General features: G+C 49.5%; 2 protein-coding genes across 6 annotated transcripts in view; one reads left to right on the plus strand and one right to left on the minus strand.

Moving 5' to 3' along the window:
* Positions 1 to 6311, minus strand: part of LOC8033822 (probable glutamate--tRNA ligase, mitochondrial) — a 40671-nt gene extending 34360 nt beyond the window's left edge. Inside the window, exons 1-4 of the mRNA XM_040217752.3 lie at positions 5884 to 6311; positions 2143 to 2253; positions 2040 to 2087; positions 779 to 940 (exon numbers count right to left, since the gene is read on the minus strand). Of these exons, the coding sequence (XP_040073686.2) occupies positions 779 to 940; positions 2040 to 2087; positions 2143 to 2253; positions 5884 to 6135 (573 nt within the window). The 5' untranslated portion in view covers positions 6136 to 6311. The remainder of the gene's footprint in view (positions 1 to 778; positions 941 to 2039; positions 2088 to 2142; positions 2254 to 5883) is intronic.
* Positions 6312 to 8572: 2261 nt separating this feature from the next.
* LOC120846084 (RNA-binding motif protein, X-linked 2) lies at positions 8573 to 21131 on the plus strand. 5 transcript variants are annotated; one of them, XM_040217746.3, is made up of 6 exons: positions 8573 to 8900; positions 12523 to 12681; positions 12781 to 12910; positions 15860 to 16073; positions 16263 to 16626; positions 20241 to 21131. In XM_040217746.3, the coding sequence occupies exons 1-6, from the start codon at positions 8887 to 8889 to the stop codon at positions 21046 to 21048; spliced, it is 1689 nt and encodes a 562-aa protein (XP_040073680.1). In that variant the 5' UTR covers positions 8573 to 8886; the 3' UTR covers positions 21049 to 21131. The 5 variants fall into 5 exon arrangements, with proteins under 5 accessions (XP_040073680.1, XP_042149818.1, XP_042149817.1 ...); XM_042293884.1 differs by lacking the exons at positions 16263 to 16626; positions 20241 to 21131 and adding an exon at positions 15385 to 15789 and having other exon boundaries at positions 8758 to 8900; positions 15860 to 15935; XM_042293883.1 differs by lacking the exons at positions 16263 to 16626; positions 20241 to 21131 and having other exon boundaries at positions 8758 to 8900; positions 15385 to 16071.
* The last annotated feature ends 1785 nt before the right edge of the window (positions 21132 to 22916 follow it).

Here is a 22916-nt window from a genome sequence, read left to right on the forward strand (position 1 = left end):
TGCATGCCTACTATCTGGCCGCAGGACTAATCTTTTCTAATTCTAAGCGGCGAGGTGAAGCATTCTTTCCTGTTGCGGGAAAAACAAAGAGGAGAAAAACGAGAATTGGCGAGAGTCCTCCTATCTCCTTGTTGGTCGGCCTTTAAAGGCAGACCTACGCGATCGTCTGCCAGGAAGAAAACCGGTTCAGAGTTTTCTTCTCTCCATTCCCTCTAGTGCCCTTCTCTCCTCCTGTTCCCACAGGAGCAGGTCTCCGAGCTTTTCCCGGCAAAAAGGAGGAGGGTCTCCCTCTTTCTAAAATGGAAAAAGGTAGTTGAGGGAGAGTTTTCTCCTTTTTGGTTGCTCGTCAACCTCTAAAACAGAGAAAATTTTTTGTCATGTTTTTGTTTTAGGCTATACACCGTTCACCCATAAGCTCAGACTACGGTGGAAGCTACCTCTTCGTTGGACCAGTCATATGCCTCTCTTTCGCCACGCTGTCACACTCCCGCCAATAACCATGCGCAGAGAGCCGGGTAGGGAGATAAGAGGGAGGCGGCTGATTGTTCCGGCGGGCACATAGCTTCCACTGTAGTCTCAGCTTGGGCGTGAACGAAGTATAGATGGCGCAAGCTACCGCCCGTCATAAAGGATACAGGAGTTAACATCCAGCCATCCATGGCTGGAGTGTCAATACCCTGAAGCATAGCATATTTAGTGGTTCGAGACTTCCCCAATGGAAGAGGACTTTTCTGAGCAGTCAAAGCCCCGGTGGAGATCAAACTGTGGCCAAACTCACCTTGAAGCGAATGACGTGTGGCTTTCCTGACAGCTTCGTGCTGTCGGGAGTCAAGGAGCGACAGCGGTTGTCGTAGCGAGGAATCTGCCTGTTGCGCATTGCGTCTTTCCTGAGAAGGTCCAGACGCACGTCTGTGCAAAAGCACCGGTAGGCGTGCCCGGTCTGCAGACAAGGACAGCAGCACAATGTTCACCAACGAATGTCGGGCATGTTGAAAAGGAAAACATCATGTCCCCGATATTGTATTCAATATCGGGGACTGTGCAAACTGTTAAATATAAGATAATGTTTTTCTATGGTAAAGAACCATCTTGGGCAGCTGTCATACTTTGTCCAACTGGTTGAAAATTTTGAAAATGGCATTACATCTGAAAAAATGAAGTTTCAATCAGCCAAACTTACTGCTAACATGTCAAAGTATATGCTAGAATTAGAATAGAATATATTTTTTACTGAACCCAAAAATGTAAAAAAAAAAAAAAAAAAAACATAGATGTTTAGATAAAGGACGGTAAAGAAATTATCTTCCTTATGGCATCTGCTGGTTCACTAATGCTTTAAATGCCTTAAATTTTTTTTTTTTAGAAAAATATCTTTGGAGGTTTATATGTGCAGACTAATAAAGTGCATCTGGCAAGCCACAGGAAAATACTGCAGATTAACCAGAACTACCTAGAAATCTTCAGGTGTCGAGTGGCCTTCATCAGAATAAGCGCATCCGTCGATTACAGGCACCTCGACCAGCATTTGGACCCACCCCCTCAAGGTCCATAGGCCAGCATGTCGTAAACCTTGCGACAGGAGTGTAAGAAATGTAACTATTGCAGAAGCCTTCACTGTAAATTTTAGTGGCCGCATTGGCTCCGAGAGGAAGTGTTGGCCTACAAGACTTGATCCACTTGGCGACGGTCGGTTCTCGGTGCCCAAAATTCGACGGAGGGTTATCACAGTGAAGGTGCAGTTTAGCCGAGATTTCGATTGCACATCAAAAGATGCCCAGATTGTCAAAATTATTCCTATCCTTCACTGAGATGTGCCAGAGGTCCCTCATTGGTCTGGCTGGTAAATCCCCAAAACTTCCTTTTTAAGCTCCATCATCTCGAACCAGGCTGCCCAAATTATGGCGGGACGCTGGTAGCGGTGAAGTACGTCTTCGAGTTGAAATTCCAGCTCGCTTCATTGCGCGGGAAAATTTGATGCACGGCCCAGACGCCGCAGCTTTCAGAACGCGACGCCGGTAGAAGCAGGTTTCCAAACTTGCCTCCAACAACTTGTGGGCGTATTCTTGGTACAGCTGAATCCGCTCCGACTGGAAGAAGAGGCCATTGTCAGTGCCACGCCGACCATACGAGATCGGTGGTCACCTGAACGTAGGGACCGAAATTCCCGCCCAATGAGGGGCCCTCGTCCGGAGCGAGGCCTGCCCATTCCAGGGTGTCCACAATCCTCTGTGCTGCACCTGGCACCACTCGTGTCTGCGCACGCAAATGTGTTCGTAAAGGCATCAAATTGGAAGATAACAAAAGAATTACCAGAGACATTCATCTCCAAGGTTCTAAATGCAAGGAAAGCGGTATTCAAAAAAGCGATCATTTAAGTTTGTTTCAGAGACATTAAACAGAAGCTTCTATATTGTTTATTAATTTCTTTGATTAGTTTAGAGGGCATATTGAGGCCATGTGACCTCAGTAACATGACGTGGTGATATGATGTGATGTCACGGTGTCACGAGACCTGGTGTCACGGGGCATCGGGTGAATGTGACGTCAATTCCCCCACTAAATTTAGCGGGTGAAATTGACATCACAGTGTCAAGCCGTTGTGTCACGTGACATGACGCGACGCGACGTCAATTTCCCCGCTGAACTGAATGGAAAATGGGCGGACGAACAAACAAATTTCCGGGACTAGGGGATTCTGCCAAAAACCATTCTATGCCTCCACAAATTATTGCCCCCTTTCCCATGCCAGAGCCGTATACAGTAGTGTAACTGACAAGTGGTGATTTGAGGCAGCTCTTGCAGCAGGAGAAAAAGAGTTTTGGAGCAGGGATTTTCACTTGTGGAGCAGATCATTTTGAGCTTTGATGTCAGACAATTTCATCTCTTTGAAAGTTAACCTGTGGGAAAAAAAGCAGGTTGGAACGTTGGAACAATATTTAAAGTGCCATACCTACAGGGGACCTGGCTGCTACGGATATTTATTTATGTATTGAACAATCATACCGCGGTAATTTTGCAGATGTCTCAATTAACCTATTAGGAATACCAATGGCGTTTTTGGTCTGTGTTTGACGTAAAAAGATGTTTTGGGCTACTTTATAGGGTTTGTGTCACGCTGCTCTCACTCATATTCTACCTGCTACAGTTCGTATGGCAGCTAAGCGGAGCGCATAGCTAGTACTCAAACCGATAACAATGAATAGCGCTAGCTATTCATTGCGTTTGATGGGAGCACCGTTCGCACAAAAACCGATAACTCTTCGTAGGACAAGAGAAAAAAATGTATTTTGGGTTCGAAGCAAGTTCAAAGCAAATAGTGGTTTTGGCCGAATATTTTTGAAGTGAGTATTGAATAGTTGCTGCGCCTTTCACTACTATTACACCATGCTTAAACGAAAATTCAGTTGAACTCGCAAAGGTTGTTCCCATGCTTATAATTCACCACTTATAAACTCTGTTAAATTAAATCTAGCTATATTTATAGATTGTGGCTTCGGAAAGTGTAATACCTATATTGGGATGGCAAGTAAACGACAAATATTACATATAATTAAACCTATGAAGAGCCCAGCAATAACTAATTGAGGGGTTTTATAAATGTGCTTTCTCTATGCAATATTTTCAATCAATTCTGAATTAAAAAACAAACCAGCACAAATAATAAACTCCGGTTGTTTGAGCATCACTGCCTTACATATAACATTACATATAACCCATGCATAATAGCCACAGTTAAATTTTAAAGATATTACTGCAATGTAAATATCAACAATCACAATGTTTCCTTTTCTTCTTTTTATACAGCAGGCACGAGCGCGCACCAGGCCACACTAAATGTGTGTTTTTCGTGTAAGTGCAGGGGGGATCGGTGGACGAGTGGGCTAGCGCACACCAGCTCGAAGCACGAGGAGTGAGAGCTCGCGCTGCAGAACCCAGGGATCCTGGGTTCAGGAGGGTAGGGGATACTATCCCCTTACCCTTTTAAGCTGATTTGCTCGCCTCCACACGAGTGTTGATGTAGCACTCTCATGACACTCTTTTGTTACTGGAGTGCGTTACCAGAAACTGCTAGGAACCGGCCAAATAACATATTCCGCGTTAAACAACTCGCCTGGTGCAATCCATTTTATTTTTCTTTTAACAGGGACCCACATGCTAGAATACTGACAAAGCTCAACACAAATTCAAAATAGAGGACGAAACATGCGTAAGAGAATATAGATCTTCCAGGCTTTGGAGTCACAAGCAGAAGCCAGGAAAGATACTAAACGGATCGAACAAAATGCATAACACAACAAAATCTCGAAGCGTTTACAAAGCTTTCTGAAACAAGGATGGCGCCTTGAAATGCACGACAAAGCCTCTGAGATAGTATTTAAGTGCTGATTGTCTGACTGGAGACTGGAGTAATTTGGCAGAGGAAATGTACAAAATTTCAGTCATGAGCCATTGACTATACGGCGAGCAAGTCTTCAAATGCGTCTTCGGCACGTCGGAACGAAAGCAGGGGCACGCCAACCAAGGGGCAACACAGCAATAACAAGGCAACCATGCTCGCACCATCATTGGTTGATGTCGAGGAGAAACTAATGCACGTGGGTGGGGTAAACAAATGCACAAGGTGCGCAGCGAGCAGACAGACTTCCATACCACATACCTTGCACGTGGCATCATCGCAACAAGCTGGTGGTCATTCTTATTAGTTCTTTTTAAGAAAAATAAATTCGGTGGTGGGAATTGTATGCTGAAAAAAGTATGCGCTCAGCATCGAAACCAGCCAACAATGGCACCTTATGTGCGACATCAATGCAAGTCATGTATTGTCAAATGAAAACATAAATGGGGGATAGAAAACAAAGTACAAATGGCAGTCTCAAAGAGTTGGGGAACCCAATGTTATTTACAAAAGAATCCGCATTTACACTCACCAGGTGAGGGCAACTGTGCGTGCAAAGAGGCCAGATTTACGTACGATGAAGCATCTGTGCATTCGCGGCACCGACAACAGCGCCACCGGCGGTGGCGTGACGTCGGAGACCAACTCTGGCTGGTTGTCTCCGTGCTGTTTTCAACTCATGCGCGTTATTCGTGGCAGAGACTGGAGAAAAGTAGCCAAGGCATCGAGTAAGCTTTTCAGCCTTCATGAAAACAAAGTATGTAGAGGACAGAAGGGGAGGCATTGATTTGGTATACGTAACTTGCATTGACGTCACACCAGCCGCCATTGCTTTGCACCGTGCTCCTGTGCCCGCACCTTCTGCAGCATACATTCGGTACCATCGAATTTGCTATTCTCGGCAAGGATTGGCGAGAAGAACAAATTTGATGGTACGAAATGCATACTGCAGAATGTACGGGCAAAGGAGCATGGTACGGAGAAATGGTGGCTGGTACGGCGCCATATGACGTCACAAAGGAGGCTCTGCCTCCAAAAGGCGGAGCCTCCTCCGCGGGCGGGCCTTGGGGCGCTCTCTAAACGGAGCGGCGGAGCACCGAGGGAGCGGTGGTCAACGCTGAGCGGGAAACGTGGCGTTCCGACGAGGCGGGCAGTAAGCAAATCTCCGTGGCGGCATCCGTGTATACGTGTGAAACGCTGACGGCTGTTTACCTAAGTCTCCACCACCCCTCCTGCCTCTGCCGAGTAAACCAGGGGGGCTATGTTGCGCTTTTTGGACTCCCAGGAGACTAGGGAGAGGGAAGTGACGTCAACGACACAGCAAACGCAGATTGGGTGTTGATTTCGTTTTCTTCTGTCAACATCCCATCTGCGTTTGCTCTAGTCGTTGACGTCACTTCCCTCTTCCAAGTCTCCTGGGAGTCCAAAAAGCGCAACATAGCACCCCAGGGGAACGCGTGGCGGCAGAAAAGGGAGCCGCGGCCTACCTGATCCGTGTCCTCGATCCTCAGGATGAACTGCCCGCCGTGTTTCTTTGCAAAAAGATAGTTGTAAAGCGCCGTTCGGAGGCTGCCTAGGTGCATTTCGCCCGTGGGGCTGGGTGCAAATCGGACCCTGACGTTGGCATCGCACTTGTAGGAGCTGGTAGCGCTGGCGAGGTACCGCAGGGACCGGTAGGAAAACAACAATCGTCTCGCGCTCAAATACCGGCTCCAAGAGCATATAGCTTGCTTGATCATGCTCGCCTCAGCTGTTCAGCAAGTTTTGTGGGAAAATAAAACTCCTTTTCCCTAGAGAGTCCGTATTCGCCACTCTTCACAGTTAAACGGTTAAACTGGTTAAACATCGAACTGATCGAACCGCATCGCAGAAACAGAAACCACCACTCTACAGACACATGCACGCAAGCCAAACAGTCAAGTTGGCGGCTGTAGTCAGAATGAATCCAAAGCCAACATCACCCCAAAACCCAAGGAGGCCAAAACTAGAGCACTATATAGCTCCTACGGAGCAGAGTAGCGCAATCCTTTGAACTCCGTGTTTTGCCGACAACATGGCCGACAGAGCGGCTCGGCGCGAGTCACGTGGTACTCAGGGTTCCAGGAGGCGGCCCGCCCTATGGGAGAATACATGGAGATCGACACAACACGGTTGATTAAAAAATGAACGGCGAGTTCACACTTTTCAAAACTAGGCTGTCGTGAAGTTAGTAAAGCACTAAACACTTTATCAAAGTTTTAACAATATCGGATACGTGTGCAAATTTTGAGAAGGCAATTTCCAAGGCAATGGCGTTTGAAGCAGACGATTTTTGCTCGCAGCGGAGATGGGCTTTTCGGGTTGGCCGGAGCGGGTCACGTGAATGGTGTGACGTCGCCGTGTCGTCTGCTGCATGATGCCGCTCAGGCAATTTTTAAAAAAAAGTCAGGTCCTTGCGGGGCACAACACTTAGCGCAAATTATTCTAAAGTGTTCCATTATTATGTCAAAAATGATTGCGATGCCGTACGTTCCCACAACACTGAAGAAACAACGATTTTCTCACGTTCTCCATGCATTTCTGACCGCAGTTGGAACCTCCTGGCGTTCGCCGCTAGTCGCCGAGAGGCGGCGTTCTAGATTGCGCTACTCTGCTCCGAAGGAGCTATATAGTGCTCTAGCCAAAACGGCCGAAACCGCCAAAACCACCCTATTTGTTGTTTTAGAATTATTAAAAATATTAGCGCTTACATCTGCCTAGCCTCGTTTTATTAAAAACAAAACAAGACATAAAAACAAAAAAAACACCTGCCAAACATTTTTTTTTTTTATTTTGCAGTTATCGTTGCTACGTTGCGTTGCTATCATGATCATCACATATAAAAAGCGAAAAGAAGCTCCCAAATAAGAACCAGGCCGACCAGGCCAAGCGCCAAGCCCACCACGCCACACGCCCACACTACACATTCAAATTACTCTGAACTTGGTAGCAGCCCGTTTCGCAGTTCCAAAATGAACGCATCCCAGACAACAGAAAACATGGCTGATCTGACATGGCCTTCAAAATCCCGAAGCGCGCGTTCGCGCTCGTTCGGGATCTCGGAGGCTATGCGGAGAAGCAGCTCGTACCCTCAGTGACCGCAGGAGGGACGACTAACGAGTCGACTGCGGCACTAATGACATGGGCCATGACACAGAATGCGCATCATGTAAATCGGGGGTAGAGCGCCGCTAGGTGCCTTCACTCTGTTCTGTCGGTCGGTCGGTCAGTTCTGTGCTCTCGGGAATTTCTCCGACAGCGCGAAGGACAGACAAGGAAACATTGGCATTTACGTTACTAACCACGGTCTAGTCGGCTTAAAGTCCTTAGATGTAACTATCCTTGTAACTCGATGTATAACACGGTGTGCTGCACACTAAAATTGCGTAAAGTTTAGGGAGTTAGTCCGTTATCCCGCTTCCGCTGCACCCTCCGGAACGAAGACGTCACTACTGCGCATGCGCGGTGCTAGCCTTAGCTTGCAGAGTCCCGGATCTCGCAGCGGATTGCAGAAAACGTTGCGGGATTACACCGAAGTCAAGAAGTACGATTTTTTTTTTTTTTTTTTTAATTTCGAGGAAAAAGGTTTTAGCTATAATTTTTCTGTAGACAAAACCAGTTTTTATTTTATTTCTTTGGCTCCGGAGGTTTCATGTCTTCATACTCCCAAATGAATGCACTATTTTGGGCACCTCTGTAGTAAATCCCAACGCGATATGTTGACAAAACGATTTTTGCCGACCGTCCGAGTGAGAGCAAAACGTTAATGTACACGCGGTAAGAAAAAAAAATATAAAAGAAATAAAGAAAAACCCACAGCTGGCTTAGCTTGCCTTCCCTTTTAGTTCGTCCCAGCGTCCAGACAGCGTAGTTACAGACGCCCTCCCTCTCCTTTTCCCCCTAGATTATGGCCAATAAATGCATTATGAACTGAACTCTTGGTCCTAGCAGGCCTAGCCGCCCAGCCCAGCGTCACGAGTTGCATCATAAAACCGAGGCGGAAGAACATATGAGACATGTGTTTTGCAAAGCTTTTGTCTTTTCGCCTCGATCTTATTCGCGGAAGCCTTCACCAATACACCAGCCAAGCAAAAAAAAAAAAAAAAAAATCATCGAAACAAGCAATAATGAGCATAACAAAACGGGCAAGAGGGTAGCAGTAAGGCAGCAGTGGCGCGTAAGAAAGTAGTTCCTACATAATACTATTATAACTGCTTAATGCACCACTAAATCAAATCAATACTAAAAATTAATTTTGCTTTGTTAAATATACGTTAAATATAATATGGTAAATAGAAATTTGTTCAATAATGCGTTCTTGAGCACGCGCACTAACACGCGAAAGTTTTGAAATGTGCCAGATGTGCCAGGTGGTGTGCTTGTGCGGTGTGCGACGAGAACCGAGAACAAGATCGCGCGAGGCTTAGCAGCAGCAAGGCCAGAACCGACGCAACCGTTGGCGAAGGTTTCACATGAATCCTTTGACGTAAGTTTTACATTTTAACATGTCCCAAGGAACGTGTTAGGACGTTTTTTCGTCCGCTCGCGCCGCTTTCGCCTAGCTTTGCCGCACACGCCGCCTCTAACGTGGTCGATATGGGAAGAGGTCAAAGATGGAGAACGCGCTTTGATCGATTTTTCGCCCGCTGTAGCGTTACTGCCGCGCAGTAGGCAGGAGCGTCTTCGCTACGAGGTAAGCGCAAAGGAAGAGTGCGTAGACTAAAGATTTGTCGCCGCGAAACGTGATTTAAGAGGTAGGGTCCTTTGGATGATATATTTGCCTTTGGTAAGACTAAGGAGGGGAAAAAAATGCCCGGTTCTTACAAGAGTGCCTGGCTTTGCAAGACTCGTCGGTCTTGGCGGGTCTTGTTCTGTGTACCGTAGGCGCGGAAAACAGCCGTTTCATCGTTTGCAGTATTGCATTGTGAAATATTTAAATAGTAGAGGTTGCTTAACACTATACCGGCATGTTTTTGTGCGAAGTTTTGCGAGCACTTTTTATCGTTTACCTGTACGCGCTACTCCAGTGTTGGCTTTGCTTTACTGGGTTCGCAGGCTGAAACGTTTCAAACTTGATTTCAGCAATGCGCGCTACTGTTGAAGTTTTAGTGTCAAATCTTTCCGTGCTTACTTGTGTGTAGTGCTTTTCTTTAAAAGCGGCAGTCTGTGATTTCATTATTTTAGAATTCCGTTATCTGGCTGCAAACGGTAGAAAAACTCTGTGAACAACTGCCATATACTACCCTAGTATCGAAGTTTTGTGTGCCTGAACTTTGCTGCAGCATAAACTCAAAAATCGGTTAATTAGTGAACATGTGGGGCTGCTCTAGATCTTAACGTTCAGCGATGGTGGTACTGCAGTGTAAGAATCGCGCTTCCTAGTTCCTCGTACTGCTCTTCTACAACAATCGTCCAGATGTCGGCCGCTTTAACGCGTGGCAGTCCACCCTTTATAGATGGCCTGCATGTTGCGTCAGTTCGACCTTTTTGTGGTGGCCAGACGCATTAATGCAGCGGAAGACGCTCTCATGCCCCCTTCCCCCCCAAATCTGCCCCTCTTTCTGCTGGCAAGAGCAGTCTTGTCAACACTGCAAAAACTACCCTCTCGCTCACCCTTTCTCCCATTATGTCTGACCAAGTGACGTCATTGCAAGCCATGGATAGGTCATGAAAGTTGTGAATATCTGTCTATGATGGGTCGTAAACGTTTGATGGTTTTTACCACTGAAAGAAGCTGCGGACATATTCGCGTGCTCAAGTCTCTGCTGCAGCCTTCACTATTGGCAAGGAGATCGAACTAACTGTAGGGGGTGCTTTGACCCGTTTGTTGTCCCCGCACCCCAGTGTTTACCAACACAAGACCTGTGGACATGTCCGCATGCCCATGTTGTTGTCTTCAATAGAGCTCAAAGCACAGTGTAACGTAAAAGTACTAACAATAAACGAAGTGACATTTATTCTTAGTGCCGGATCTCTTCCGAAAGCACTTGTCAAGGAATGTGAGCTTGACCCACTCCGGTTTTTGTGCTTAGCTGGGCATTTGCACCATGCGTGCTGCATTGTTCATGCAGGTTAGAGTGGTAATAAGAGAGCCCCTCCTCCCCCTTGGGCGACCAGAGAACACAAACACGCTGAACGCTGATGAGGCGTTCGAGCACCGAGTCGTTTTTTGTTGTCTCCATCCATGTACTTCTAAAGTTAGCCGCTTGGGGTGCCACGGTCTGATCTCCTCCCCAGTAGCCGGTTATAGGCTAAAAACCTAGTAGATGCTCTGCCCTGAGCGTGAGCTTTCAGCCTTTGATAGCACTTGTCGCACGCGCAGCAGAAGCGTGGCGGAAGTGCAATAAGCGCGCACTGGAAGCGGAGCGCCTACTGGGTTCTTATCCTGTCACGAGCTAAAGCTCCACATAATACGCAGCTGTTATTGAGGTATTGAAAGCAATCTTTTGATAGCCAGTTCTGCGATTGAACACAATCTACCGCTCGTAATGGATCCTTTTCAAAATCCCGTTGAGCAACATTGGCGGTCGCCATTTCTTGGGCACAAAGTGCTCAATTGAATGGGAGTCCTTGCCAAATGCCAATGCAGCACTCGACACGATCCAAGCAAAGTCCTCGCTTAATGCTGACGCAGCCTTCTTGTCTGAACACGTGCACAGATTATGTGCCCAAGCAATGGCTGATTCCAATGGTTCGCTCAGCAACTACTAGGTGGTGCACACTTTTAAAAAAAAAATCTATTACATTGAACAACAACAAAAAAATATTTTTAGGGAGGTTTTTGCGTTCTCGACCAACCCATGTCTTTCCTACTGCGATATAAATTTTCACCCTGGAACCTACGATGTTACTTAGGCATTAAAAAAGTTGTTTAAAGGGACAATGAAGGCAATTTCGGATAATTTTTTGGCAATTGAACTGGGTTCCAGGCACGTCTCAGGCAACGTTGCCCAAACTTCAGCCGAAGCTGGCGCTTGTGTGCCGCGCATATCAATTAAACAGTTGCAGCAATAATCATACCAAGTTTGACTGGGGCGACGCCCCGAGTGTTGCTGGAGAAGCAGAGCTCACGTGACCGTCGCGGGTCCAAGAAGCGCAACGTCACAAGAGACGCGTCAGTGATTGGTCGATACGAGAGACGTGCCCACGGTCACGTTTTCGTTCGCGATTTTTAGGAATACTGTTCTAATTTCCGCTTGAATAACCATGAAAAATATAAATCGGACCGGAAATGATTACTAAACCGTAAATAAAACAGCATAATTGTTTTTCTCTTCGTTATGCTGGACGCGAAACGGGCACCGAGCAACTATGGGCAACGTGTTCTTTGACGACGAAAAGAGAGGACGTCTGACTTGGGTGAAAACCAAAAATGATACTGGTTATTTTCTCCTTCTTGGGGAGTGTCCCCCACGGAAGAACCGGTTCCCGGAACGGCTTCATCACTGCAGCTTTTCCCTTGGCATCTCCCCCGCATCCCTGTCTTTCGGCAACTTGTCACTCTCGTGTCGCTTGCTCGAATGTTGCTCACTTCTTCGGAGCCTGTGGGCCGTTTGTTGCGGGCTGGGCGATCTCCGTCAGGTGATGGCGGAAGCCGCCAAACGCATACTCTCGTTCCGTTGATGTTAGGTCACTAAACGGAAACTCGAACTCGCTTGCGAGAGCAGCATTGTCGTCCATGTTGACAGATTCGACGAAACAACCGCACTGCTGTAACCCACCTCGGTAACCAGAGTCTCAATCTCCTAAATACTACCGATACCGACATTCACTCTTGACAACACTCCCCACGTCACCTCAGTTTTCGGAGGCCCAGAAATGAGAACGGAGATAGTTCAGTTTCGGTTTCTTCATTTTTTTCGTAGGCACAAAAATATGCGTCACAAATGTTTTAAAAGAATCGGCCAGCGTGCTAGGTTCCCAAGAAGCCTAAAAACACCATTTAAAAAAATTAATTAAAATAGTCTTCATTGTCCCTTTATTAAAATTGTCTTCATTGTCCCTTTAAGAAGCGGTGGATTAAAGATTCGGTCACTCCCAAAGAGGCCCTTGAACGTAGCCAGTTTTTTCAGCAACAGATTTTTTCTATTTTTTTCGTTTGCCCGCAGCAACGTGAAGAACATCACCAAACTCAACGAGACCGAGTTAAAGCTTGGCATCAACGAGAAAACATCTTGGCATAAGAAGTACAAGGACAGCGCCTGGATCTTTGTCGGGGGGCTGGACTACGAGCTCACCGAGGGCGACATCATCTGCGTCTTCTCCCAGTAAGTCCGCTGGGAGCGAGAGTGCCCTTCCTGGCTTCGCTCCAGCGCGACGTGGCTCGTGCTCTTCAGCGACGTTCAGTAGGCTAACGGCCTTTGCAGGTTCGGAGAGATCGTTAACATCAATTTGATCCGGGACAAAAAGACCGGGAAGTCCAAGGGCTACTGCTTCCTGTGCTTCGAGGACCAGCGAAGCACGGTCCTCTCTGTTGACAATTTGAACGGAATTTCGGTAAGCCCCCTGGATTCGTCGTCTTGGGGGCGCCTTCCGGGGCTTCCGAGCGATTGAGTTTTTCAGGGATGCCTTTGTGCTGAAGGAAAAAGAAAGAGCTTCACTCCACTTGACTGTACTTGCGAGCATTGCAGAAGCAACATGATCGAGCTCTTTCGAATGTGTCAGTTGGGCACGCACGCTTGTACGGTCCAAGCCTAGGTCAGGGCGAAGTTTTCACGCTCGTAGCTTCTGGTACACTCGCACGTAGGGTTAAACAGTTTAGGCAAACGCTGCAGAAGTAGATTTGGATCTGTCTGGGCCTTAGTAATACCGAGTAGCTGGCAGTCCGGAAGTGTTTGTCTTAGCTGGAAGACCAGTTGTCTTTTGTAGTTATTTAAAGCTTTGGAACAACAGGGTATGGCTAATCATTACAGCATTTCTCGCCTCCCGATCGGCCACTGACAATTGGTATTTCGTCGGCTGCCGACAGAAAGCGAGGGGGGTTTGGGCTGGCTGCTCTCTGCTGTTCTTAAGCGTTCAGTGTCTATTGTATGATAGCTTACTAAGAATGAGCCCTATGACAGGAATTTAGTTCCGCATAACACGTGCTGGGGAGTACTCGTTGCTGTGAGGCACGCTGATTCGCTGCAAGCCATTGGCGTGCGCATTTGTGCTAGAGTCGCTGGATATTTGCAGAGTACAATCTTTCGGGCTGGATCGTCATCGCTGGACGATCCATTCATTGGGGGGTGGCATTAGATCAATCTAAGTTACCTTTGCTCCGAGCAGCTGAAAAAAAAAAAAAAAATTGTAAACATTAATTAAACAATTAAAGCCGCTTACAACTCCCTGTAACGCCGAATTAGAGCACAGCTCTTGAGGAGGGGAAGGGTACTGAGGGGAAGGTATATCCTTCCTCCCTCCTCACCTCCTCATCCTGTCTGCTACTCCTCCTTCCGAGCGGCGTCACCGTTGCTTCACGAAGGTCACGTGACCCCTATGAGGTCATGTGATGATGACGTCATCAGTGACGTTGTTGATGACTTCATCAGTGCCGATGACGTCATTAGTGACGATGCGGATGCCGATGACGTCATCAGCGACGATGTCGATGCCAATGGCGTCATCAGTGACGTCACGTGTCCCATAATGCACCGCGCGGTTACACTGACGCCGCTCCAGCTGGAAACGGGCGCCTAAGAGCTGCGCTCTAAAAATGTTATAAAAAGCAAGTCTTTACTCAAGAGAGGAACGGCATTGAGGTGTAGAAAACTAAATGGACAAACCTCTCATTTAAAGAGATACTGAGTGAAAATTTGAATCGAAGTTAGTGTTTGTAGTGGCTGCTATGGTCGGTAGATTTGTGGACCTTCGGCTGAGTCGAGGAAGCTACCACCCCATACAAAGGGCGTAGCTATTACTACCATCCATCTACTTGTTGCACAAAATGTTTGAGGTGGAAATTCTTTCTAAATCGTCTCAAAAATGCTGTTTTGCCGAACTCGTTAATTCCAGTTCCTTATCCCTCTGTTTGCATACTTCAATTGGGCTGTTGCACGACTCAAAATTTCTCTCCAGCAGCCGAGGTAAAAGTCAGTACTCTCGAGAACATTCAATGGCTTTAGTGTTTCGGATGCTACAATTGCAAGCGAGAGAAGCCTTTCTTCATCGTTTTAGAAATGCTACTTATGGAGGGGCTTAGAATTGCCTCGTACGTTGAAGACCAAGATCTAAACTTCCCAGCTTAGTCAGGGGATTTCTGCCAGGGCTTTTCGGAGGCATTTTTGGCCCGGTACGAGAGCTTGGGGTCATGCTCACAGTTGTATTTTCTATGTGCGTGCGATCAACCGCAGTTAACAAATGACCACCAACATTTCTGGCAAAAGCAGTGGCCGGGGCAATGTGTCGTAGCAGCCCTCTTGAGTTACTAGGACGCGTTTGTCTTCCCTCCCGAGCCACAAACACTGCTCTTAGCTTTCTGGGTTGGGAATGCCCTCTGCGAGGATACCCGTCCAGCTCGATTACTCGTCAAGACGCGATTGGCCCAGAGTGAGACAAGGAGACTGGTATGTCACGTTAGCTGCGGTTGAGTGCACAGTGGAGGCCACACCTCCCCGACTTAGCGTCGAGCCCTCCCTCCCCCAAGATGGCTGACCGTTCGTCACCCGTGGATTTTGCACGGTTTGAGCCGACCTTGGGGGGGGTGACACGGTGGCACTTGGGTGCCGTCTGCTCGCGCTTTGAAAACCACTCTTTTCGTGGGCCTACCGCGGCCCTGCATGGAGGCGCCGAGAAGGGGTTCCCCGTCCCCTGGAGCCTCGTCGGCGCAGGTAAGCCCCCCGGCGCGGCGCCGGCCCATACGGGCAAAACGGGGGGCCCGCTCTGCGCGCCACCGGAGGCGCCGGGGGTTGTTGCGCGCACAAGAGCGTTGAGTGCCTGATGCGTGCGGCGGGAGATTTGACGCCGCCCCTTGGCACACTGCCATTTTGCAGAGTCGCAAAAGAAGCGACACAGGGTTATGCCCGCCCGCCCTGCCACCAGCGGGCGCTTTAGGGGCACCCTTCCCCCCGCGGTGGAAGGGATGTCTTCTCTCGGGGGCTCGCCGTCGTGGCGTTTGCGCCGGAGCGCCACGGCGGCCCACGGCGGCCGCGACGCCGGCCTGGACTGGAGTCGCCCCGACGCGGCGACGGTCGGGCCTTCCCCGGCGGGCCCCTGTCGGGCCCGCCCCCCCGCGGCGGGCGCTCTTGCGGGCCCCTCGGCCCGTGACGTCCCGCCGCCGCCTGCCGGGACGGACCTCGGCACGGGAGCCCGGCGGGAGCAGTGCGAGCTCTCCTCCTCGGGGCGGCTAGTAGCGTGGCAGCCGGGGCCGCTGGCCCGACGAGAGAGAGAGCGTGGGGGTCTGTCTTTTTCCGGGGCGGGGGCAGCGGGGCGGCTGACCGACGGGCGCGGCCTGTGCCCCGCTTCTAGCTGTGCCAGCGCACCCTACGGGTCGACCACGTGGAGAACTACAGGCCGCCGAAGGACTCGGACGACCTGGACGCTCTGATGGCCAGGCTGCACCGGGACGGCTGCGCTCCCGAGGTTCGCCGGGCAGAGGAGTCCGCCGGGGAAGAAGAGGAGGGGCGCCGGTCGGGCCCCGAGCAGGCCGACGACCCCGAGTACGCCAGGCGCCTCAAGAAGGGTGAGAGGGCCGCTGGGGGACCGCCACCGCGTGCCGCCTTGCAGGGGAGGGGGGTGGGCGTAGGCTAGCGGGGCCGAGCTCTCTCTGGTGCTGTCACGAGGCCGTTGCTGAGGAGGAGAGCCCCCACAGAACGACGTCGGCGCGGCGCCGCTCCGACGGCTGACACACCACCGCTCTGCTTGCTTGCAGAGAAGAAGAAGCTGAAGAAGGAGCGTAAGAAGAAGAAGAAGCTCAAGAAAGAGAAGCGTAAGCTGAAAAGAATGGCCAAGACAACGGCGACCACCGCGCCGGCCGTACCTTCCTCGGAGTCCCAGTCGTCGGCAGAGTCCGGCAGCGCCACGGACGGCGGCACCCCGGCCAGGCCCCAGTCGCCCAACGGGACGCCGGCCGCAGCCCCGGCCAACGGCCTGGCCCGGCCCCCGATCACAGGCATCCAGAGCCGCCTGGTCAAGCTGGCCATGTCTGGCTTTCCCCTGAGCCCCCCGAGGCCTCGCTCCCAGAGCCCCAAGAGGCGTACCCCTCCGGCCGGATACCGCTCGCCGTCTTTCCAGAGGTTGGTGACTCGTGTTCTTCGGCAGTGTTTATTTGTGCGATCTAGCTCCAGAGCACTGCATAAGGTGCTTTCTGGGCGAGGACGCACAGCACAGCGAATGCTGCAACTCGATCGACTGCGTTAAGTCCTATTGGCATGTTCCTGAGTAGCCTATGCCAACAGCGTCTCCGCTGGCCACATAGCAGAACTAAGCAAAAAAAAAAGGTGCAACTGAGAAGGAAAAGAAACAGCATCTACAATTCTCTGTAATGCCGAATTTGAGTACAGCTCTTGAGGAGGGGAGGGTTGCCCCTCTGTACGCTCCCCTCCTCCTCTCCTGGTCCCCTTCCATTTAGCGGGAAATTTTCGCTAAGTTTCCCGCTAAACGTAAGGAAAATATTGCAGCTAGGTTTAGCGGGGAAATTTCCCCGCTAACTTTAGGAGGGAAACATTCCATTATGCAATGTGCGGTTACGCCGATGCCGCTCCACCCGGAAGTAGGCACCTAAGAGCCGCCCTCTAAAAAAGTGTCTCGTCGCTATGGCACTGGGGCACAGACGCTGCCAGTATGCGAGTCTGCTCTTATCTCGACAAACGCCGACTTGAACACTACGCCAGAAATGTCTGCTTCAATACATTCGTTAAACTGCCTCTTCAACACATTCTTGTAAACAACATGCACAGTGCGAGTGGCAAGTTCTACACCGTGTGCCTCAACAAAAAAACAACTTCAAAAACAAGCGTGCCTCTCGTGGAGAAAGAAGCATGGGAAACCATGCCTGCAACAGGGTAACACTAGCCACTTATTAAAGTCATCTGGTGAGGCCGCTCGCTACGAAGGCGATTGATTGACTGACACGCATGGTCTCCACACCTATATAAATATATTAGAGAATGAAAAGAATTGTGCCTCTGTGTTGTAAAACGTATCCAGCGTCGCTCTATCTGTATCGTCACGTGATGTGGCCCCCGAGGCTTTTTACGTTTCATTCCTTGTTTAACTTTGGACGGAACCATTTCAGAAATGCAAATCATTTAATTGAAATCGTGGGAGTATGATGTAGACTAAATTTTACAATCGCCAAATCAAACTTAGTAGAGAATACTAAGCATCTTGAAGGTAATTACTGTTCCTCCATGTTATACCGGTAGCAGCAATTGGGCAGAAGTGCACACCCACATTCGAGTACGAGCTGGTATTACAGTTTAGTTCTAGCGCCTTCAGGCTGGTGAGGTGGTGGTGGTGAGGTGATGCCGCCAAGCGGTGAAGCTTGTAATCAGGCTCGGCCATGCATAGATAAGTTGCATTAGGAGAGTCCCAAGGAACACGTTGTGCTTCGGTGTCTGCTTTTGACATGTTTGGCAGAGTGGGACATTTATAGTGAAAGCTGTAGCAATCTTTTCAAAGCAAAGCTTAATATTGTTTATTGTAAACGTTTAAGATCATAGTTAGGCTTTCAAAGTATAGTGTATATTTGTTTTTGTTTCATTATGTCTTTGGAGTAACCTCATGATTCCCGTTTTGCCAGCGCTAGAAAACCAGCATTTAACTGGAAACAAAGTTGGTGCCTGGAACGGATCTCTGGCAAATGTTTCATTATCCTGTGCTTTCAGCAGCACGCATCCCGGGACCTCCCATGTTATTGGGGTTCATGTGGTTCGTTCTAGAAGGGCTTGTAAAGCAAACATGCAGATGCTGGCATTGTAGGCGTGCCAACCTGCGGCTGTTGAAGATTTTTTCAGCTTCAAAGCATGTTGGTCGACTCCCCGCAATCAGTCACTTTGTTTAAATTTGAGGTCAGTTCAAAGGACGAGTGCGGTCCTGGCAACCTTACATAGACGTCTATGAGGAAACAAAATGCTGTAACGCTGTGCTTAAAGGGGGCTGTGGGGATGTTTTTGACCTACCCCTACTAATTACATTTTTTAATTAACCGATTTTTTTTTTTTATCCTTTCCGGCACACTGTTTAGTGTCGCGAAATTCAGAATAGTTACTTTGAAATCGAAGGCTTCCAATATACCTGCACTTTTCAGTGCCGTGATGTCACTGGCAGGCGGGCTCACGGGCAGTCTAAAAACCTGCACTTGCTGAGCACTTGGTTCTAGCTGCTGTGTGGTTCCTGAAGCGAGGTTCCAAAGCGTTCATTGGGCACCATAAAACTGATTGTAATATATTGAGAACAAATTGTACTGCCCAAAAAGTAAACCCCTGCCTTCCGCTGGCATAACTTTTTTGTTGTTGCCTGTCAACCTTGTTTGAAAAACAAACAAACTAAGCACCAATGTTGTACATTCAGTAACTTCACAGAGGATAATTTTGGCCTAATATTTGGGTTACTCATTGGGGACCATAACAATAGTGAAAAAAAATTTACGAATGTTTTTGTGTGGATGCTACTAGTCCGGTAGCTCCAAGGGCCGGAAAAAGCCTGGTTATTATGATGACCACACTTAAAATGCCACCATGCACGCTTCATTCCTTTTATCTGCTGTTTACATGGTCGGGAAAAGTGAAGAAGCACGAATGATCAAGTGCTGCTAAGCCGAACGTCTCCGAACGCCAAGCATGGTAGTGGGCATGGCCACTATGCGTGGTATGCACCAATACACCAGCTTCGTTGGATTTACACGCACCTCCTGCACCAGTGCAGAAAAGGCAGGCGGTATCCTTCCGGTCGTATCTCAATACGCATACAAGAAGTACACTGCCCTGCAGTTTTCTGCACCAGTGCAGGAGGGGGTGCAGATCAATTGAATGAAGCTAGTGTTTACAAACAAGCCCACATTTAGTGTGCATAATTCTGCTTTTATGAAAGGGAATGAGAGCAACGTCAGACAGTCACCTTTGACGGTGTAGTTTGAAGAAGGTGATGGCTTCGAGCTTCTACTGTAATTTTTACACACATCATGGAACTTGGTGGTTGCAACTGATGGTAGCCTGGGTCACAACTCGTGACGTCGCGGCGAGGCAAATTGTGGTCGTGCCATTGCAGACAAATCATAAGAGGGTACCACTGAGACACCTCATCGCGGATTGTTCTTGGTGCCATCCCTACAAAAGCGGTGAGCAGGGTGGCGGGGTGCACGGCCAGCAAAGCTGGGCTTGAGGAATTGCCCACCCTCTTGAGATGTTTCGTCCATCGAACACATTAGTGTGAACGAACACATTGTGGTCTGTGATCTGCTTTCAGACGGTTAACTCATGCAAGTGGTTAGGCCATGAACTGTCACATTGCTTTGCGTACTGGCCGTCACAGAAAATGCCGATGATGCCGTTAAATACATTAGTGATTTGCAGAGCATACATTAGTGAAAATGAGCCAAGGTCAAAAGCCATTTATAGTTTCTAAGTGCTCAATAGTTTAGTATGTTTAATTTGAAGCATTTGGTCCCCCTTTCAACTTTGATTGACCGAGAGCAGGATGTGGAGGCATATTCTTGTATTTACCCCCAGGATATTCTGTTTGCAGCGTTACACCGGACAAAACAAGGATATGGTAATCACACTAGTTAAAGAAGTGTTCCAGGCACCTTATTAGGAGTTGGTGCCTTTGTACGGCACCCCCAAGTATTTTGTGCCAGAATGAATGAGGCCTTCTCGATAGCTTGCTCGAACCCTTTCCTGTGTTGCAGGAGGACTCCATCCCCACGCGCAGCCCGCCAGGACTCCCGTAGCCCGAGGCGTTCATCGGCGTCTCCCTCGAGACGCTCTGGCAGCCCCAGGCGCTCGCCGAGCCCTCGCAAGCGCTCCCCAAGCCCTCGCAGACAGTCGCCGAGCCCGCGCCGACGTTCCCCGACTCCCCGCCGACGATCTTCGAGTCCGCGCAGACACTCCATCAGTCCACGGCGACGCACCCCGAGTCCTCCGCGGCGGCGTACTCCGAGTCCTCCGCGGCGACGATCCCCGAGCTCTCCGCGGAGGCGGTCTCCGAGCCCGCGCCGACGTTCCCCGAGTCCGCGACGACGATCTCCAAGCCCGCGCCGGCGTTCTCCCAGTCCTCCGCGGAGACGTTCGCCGAGCCCTATCCGTAGGCGGTCACCCAGTCCCATACGCCGGCGATCGCCCAGTCCCATCCGCCGGCGATCGCCCAGTCCGATCCGCCGACGGTCGCCGAGTCCGGTGCGGAGGCGTTCGCGCAGCCCCCGAAGACGTTCGCGAAGTCCCCGCAGAAGCCCTCGCAGAAGCCCCCGCCGAAGAAGCCCCGTTCGCAAGCGCTCGAGGAGTCCGCGGAGGAGGTCGAGGAGCCCCGTGGCCTCGCGGAGACGCTCGAGGAGTCCGCGGAGGAGGAGCAGAAGTCCGCGGAGACGCTCGCGGTCTCCGCGGAGGAGGAGCCCGCGGAGGTCGACGCGGAGCAGGAGTCGATCGCCGCGCAAGAAGTCGCGCTCTTCGAGTCGGCACCGCAGCAGACGGTCTCGGAGCAGGGACCGCCATCACCGCTGAGCTCGCTCCTTTCTTCCCGTTTTTCGATCCCCATATTTGTGGTGTTTATGTGCTGCACTCAATAAAGTCATTTGTCATCCCAACTTCTGCGTCGCCGCTGTCCAGGTACGTCGGATGGGAGAGGAGGATGCTCCCGAGGGAAGGGAGGGCGATAACGAAACGATGCGTTCGCAAAGGCGTCGGCGGAGTATCGGGTATTGTTATCGAAGGTATATTGAAACAATCTATTAAAACGTTGTAGACCACGTTTCACCTTCTGCCGCTATTGCTTATGTGCGGCATTATAGCCTTGTATGGTCAAATATGGGAGTTTCAGCTGCCAAACACGCCAAGGGCATCTGCCACGCTCCAGCGGAAGAGTGAGGATTAATTTCGATTACCTGGGAAACATTTGACGTGCAGCCGAAAGCTCGGTTAACCCTCCACCAGTGTATGGGCTCTAATCTGAACGCGGCGAAAAATTGGGCAAGAAATTTGCCCGCCGTGTTTGTCCGGTGCTAATCACGGCCGCCGAATTCTTCGCCGACTTTTTCGCCAGGCCCGTAGCCAGCGTTTTGCCTTGGAGCCTCTGCCCTTGTCTGGAGAATTCCAGAATCTCGTAGCCTCGATAGACAAGCATCAAGGAGAATGCAGGGATTTGTGTCCCACGCGCTGGCCTGTGCAGCACGTGCTGGCCTCAGCAGTACTAACTTTTCTAAAGTAAATACCTAAAACAAATAGCATCTTGCACGCGCGTTCGTCAATGCTTTATTTTGGTTATTTCCCTTGAATCTTTTATACGGGGAAGGCATGCGCGTGGAACACCAGAACAAAAAAAAAAAGTGCCGAGAAAGTTAGCAATACGCGGTTCTATATTCGAATGGATAAGTCAGAGTAGTTTCCGTGCAGCAGTCGATTGAAATGGCGGCAAACTTTGACTCAACTCTGTCTCCAACGCTGCTAAAGCCCAGTGTCACACCTGGATTTTTTTATTTTTATTTGCGGGTGGTCGTTTTTGCAGTTTATGATGTCAGAATCGAGTTTGGTTCCTAAAACTTGGGGAGGGGGGTGTATTTTAATTGATGGAGGTTTTAGCGGATATAGGTACCCTTTTCACAAAGGCGCCGCTATCTTGATATATCGTCACTTCCAGTATGCGAAAAAATATAAGCGTAACCGTCACCCATTCTTCTTTGTCTCCTTTCTATTTTTTTTCTTTTACTATTTGCAGGTTGAAATGTACTTGCGGCTAGAAGCAGTAGTAAAAGGGGAAAAAAACCTTTTCTCCTTTTTTTTTTTTCTCAATATTTGCAGGGAGTAGTTGCTATATGTTTAATTTTTTACCGTTTTGTTTTCATACCAATTGTAAATGGAAATTGGGCCTGAGAATCACTGGAGGCTTTTAGAGTATAGTGTAGGCAAAAGCTTTGCGTGCGCAAAGAAATAGCGTTGCCACCACGCGCCAATCGAAATCGCGGTTCGAGCTCGGCGCAGGCACGTAGCCGGGATTTTGTTCCGGGGGGGGGGGGGGGGGGGGGCGCTCATGGCAATGCTGTATGAGGGGGAGGGGGAGAGGAGGTCCCAGCAAAATGGAAGATTTCGAAGGGGAGGGTCCGGGCCCCATGCCCCATCCCCCCCTGGCTACGTGCTTGGCTCGGCGCATGAGCAATCGGCGTTATTTCTTTACGTACACAAAGCCTCTGTCCACGCTATTTTAAAGGGATACTACAACGAAAGTTCGGCGCTAATTTCTTGGTCTATTCGTGTTCAATGGAGTATTATCACATCAGACAGACCAATCTCCTGTCGAAAAAGTCACGAAAAGGAATTTTAAAACAAATCAAACGATTAGCAAAGAGCACCGGGTGCATGTCGCTAACGCCTTGTTT

This window comes from Ixodes scapularis, unplaced genomic scaffold (genome assembly GCF_016920785.2).
Source record: "Ixodes scapularis isolate PalLabHiFi unplaced genomic scaffold, ASM1692078v2 PGA_scaffold5__190_contigs__length_132052651, whole genome shotgun sequence".
NCBI lineage: Eukaryota > Metazoa > Arthropoda > Arachnida > Ixodida > Ixodidae > Ixodes > Ixodes scapularis.

Excerpts from the sequence above, each read along its gene's own strand:
- LOC120846084 (XM_040217746.3), top strand. Across the intron at positions 12,682-12,780 it reads ATCATCTGCGTCTTCTCCCA|GTTCGGAGAGATCGTTAACA; the intron begins GTAAGTCCGCTG and ends CGGCCTTTGCAG. Across the intron at positions 16,074-16,262 it reads CGCCAGGCGCCTCAAGAAGG|AGAAGAAGAAGCTGAAGAAG; the intron begins GTGAGAGGGCCG and ends GCTTGCTTGCAG.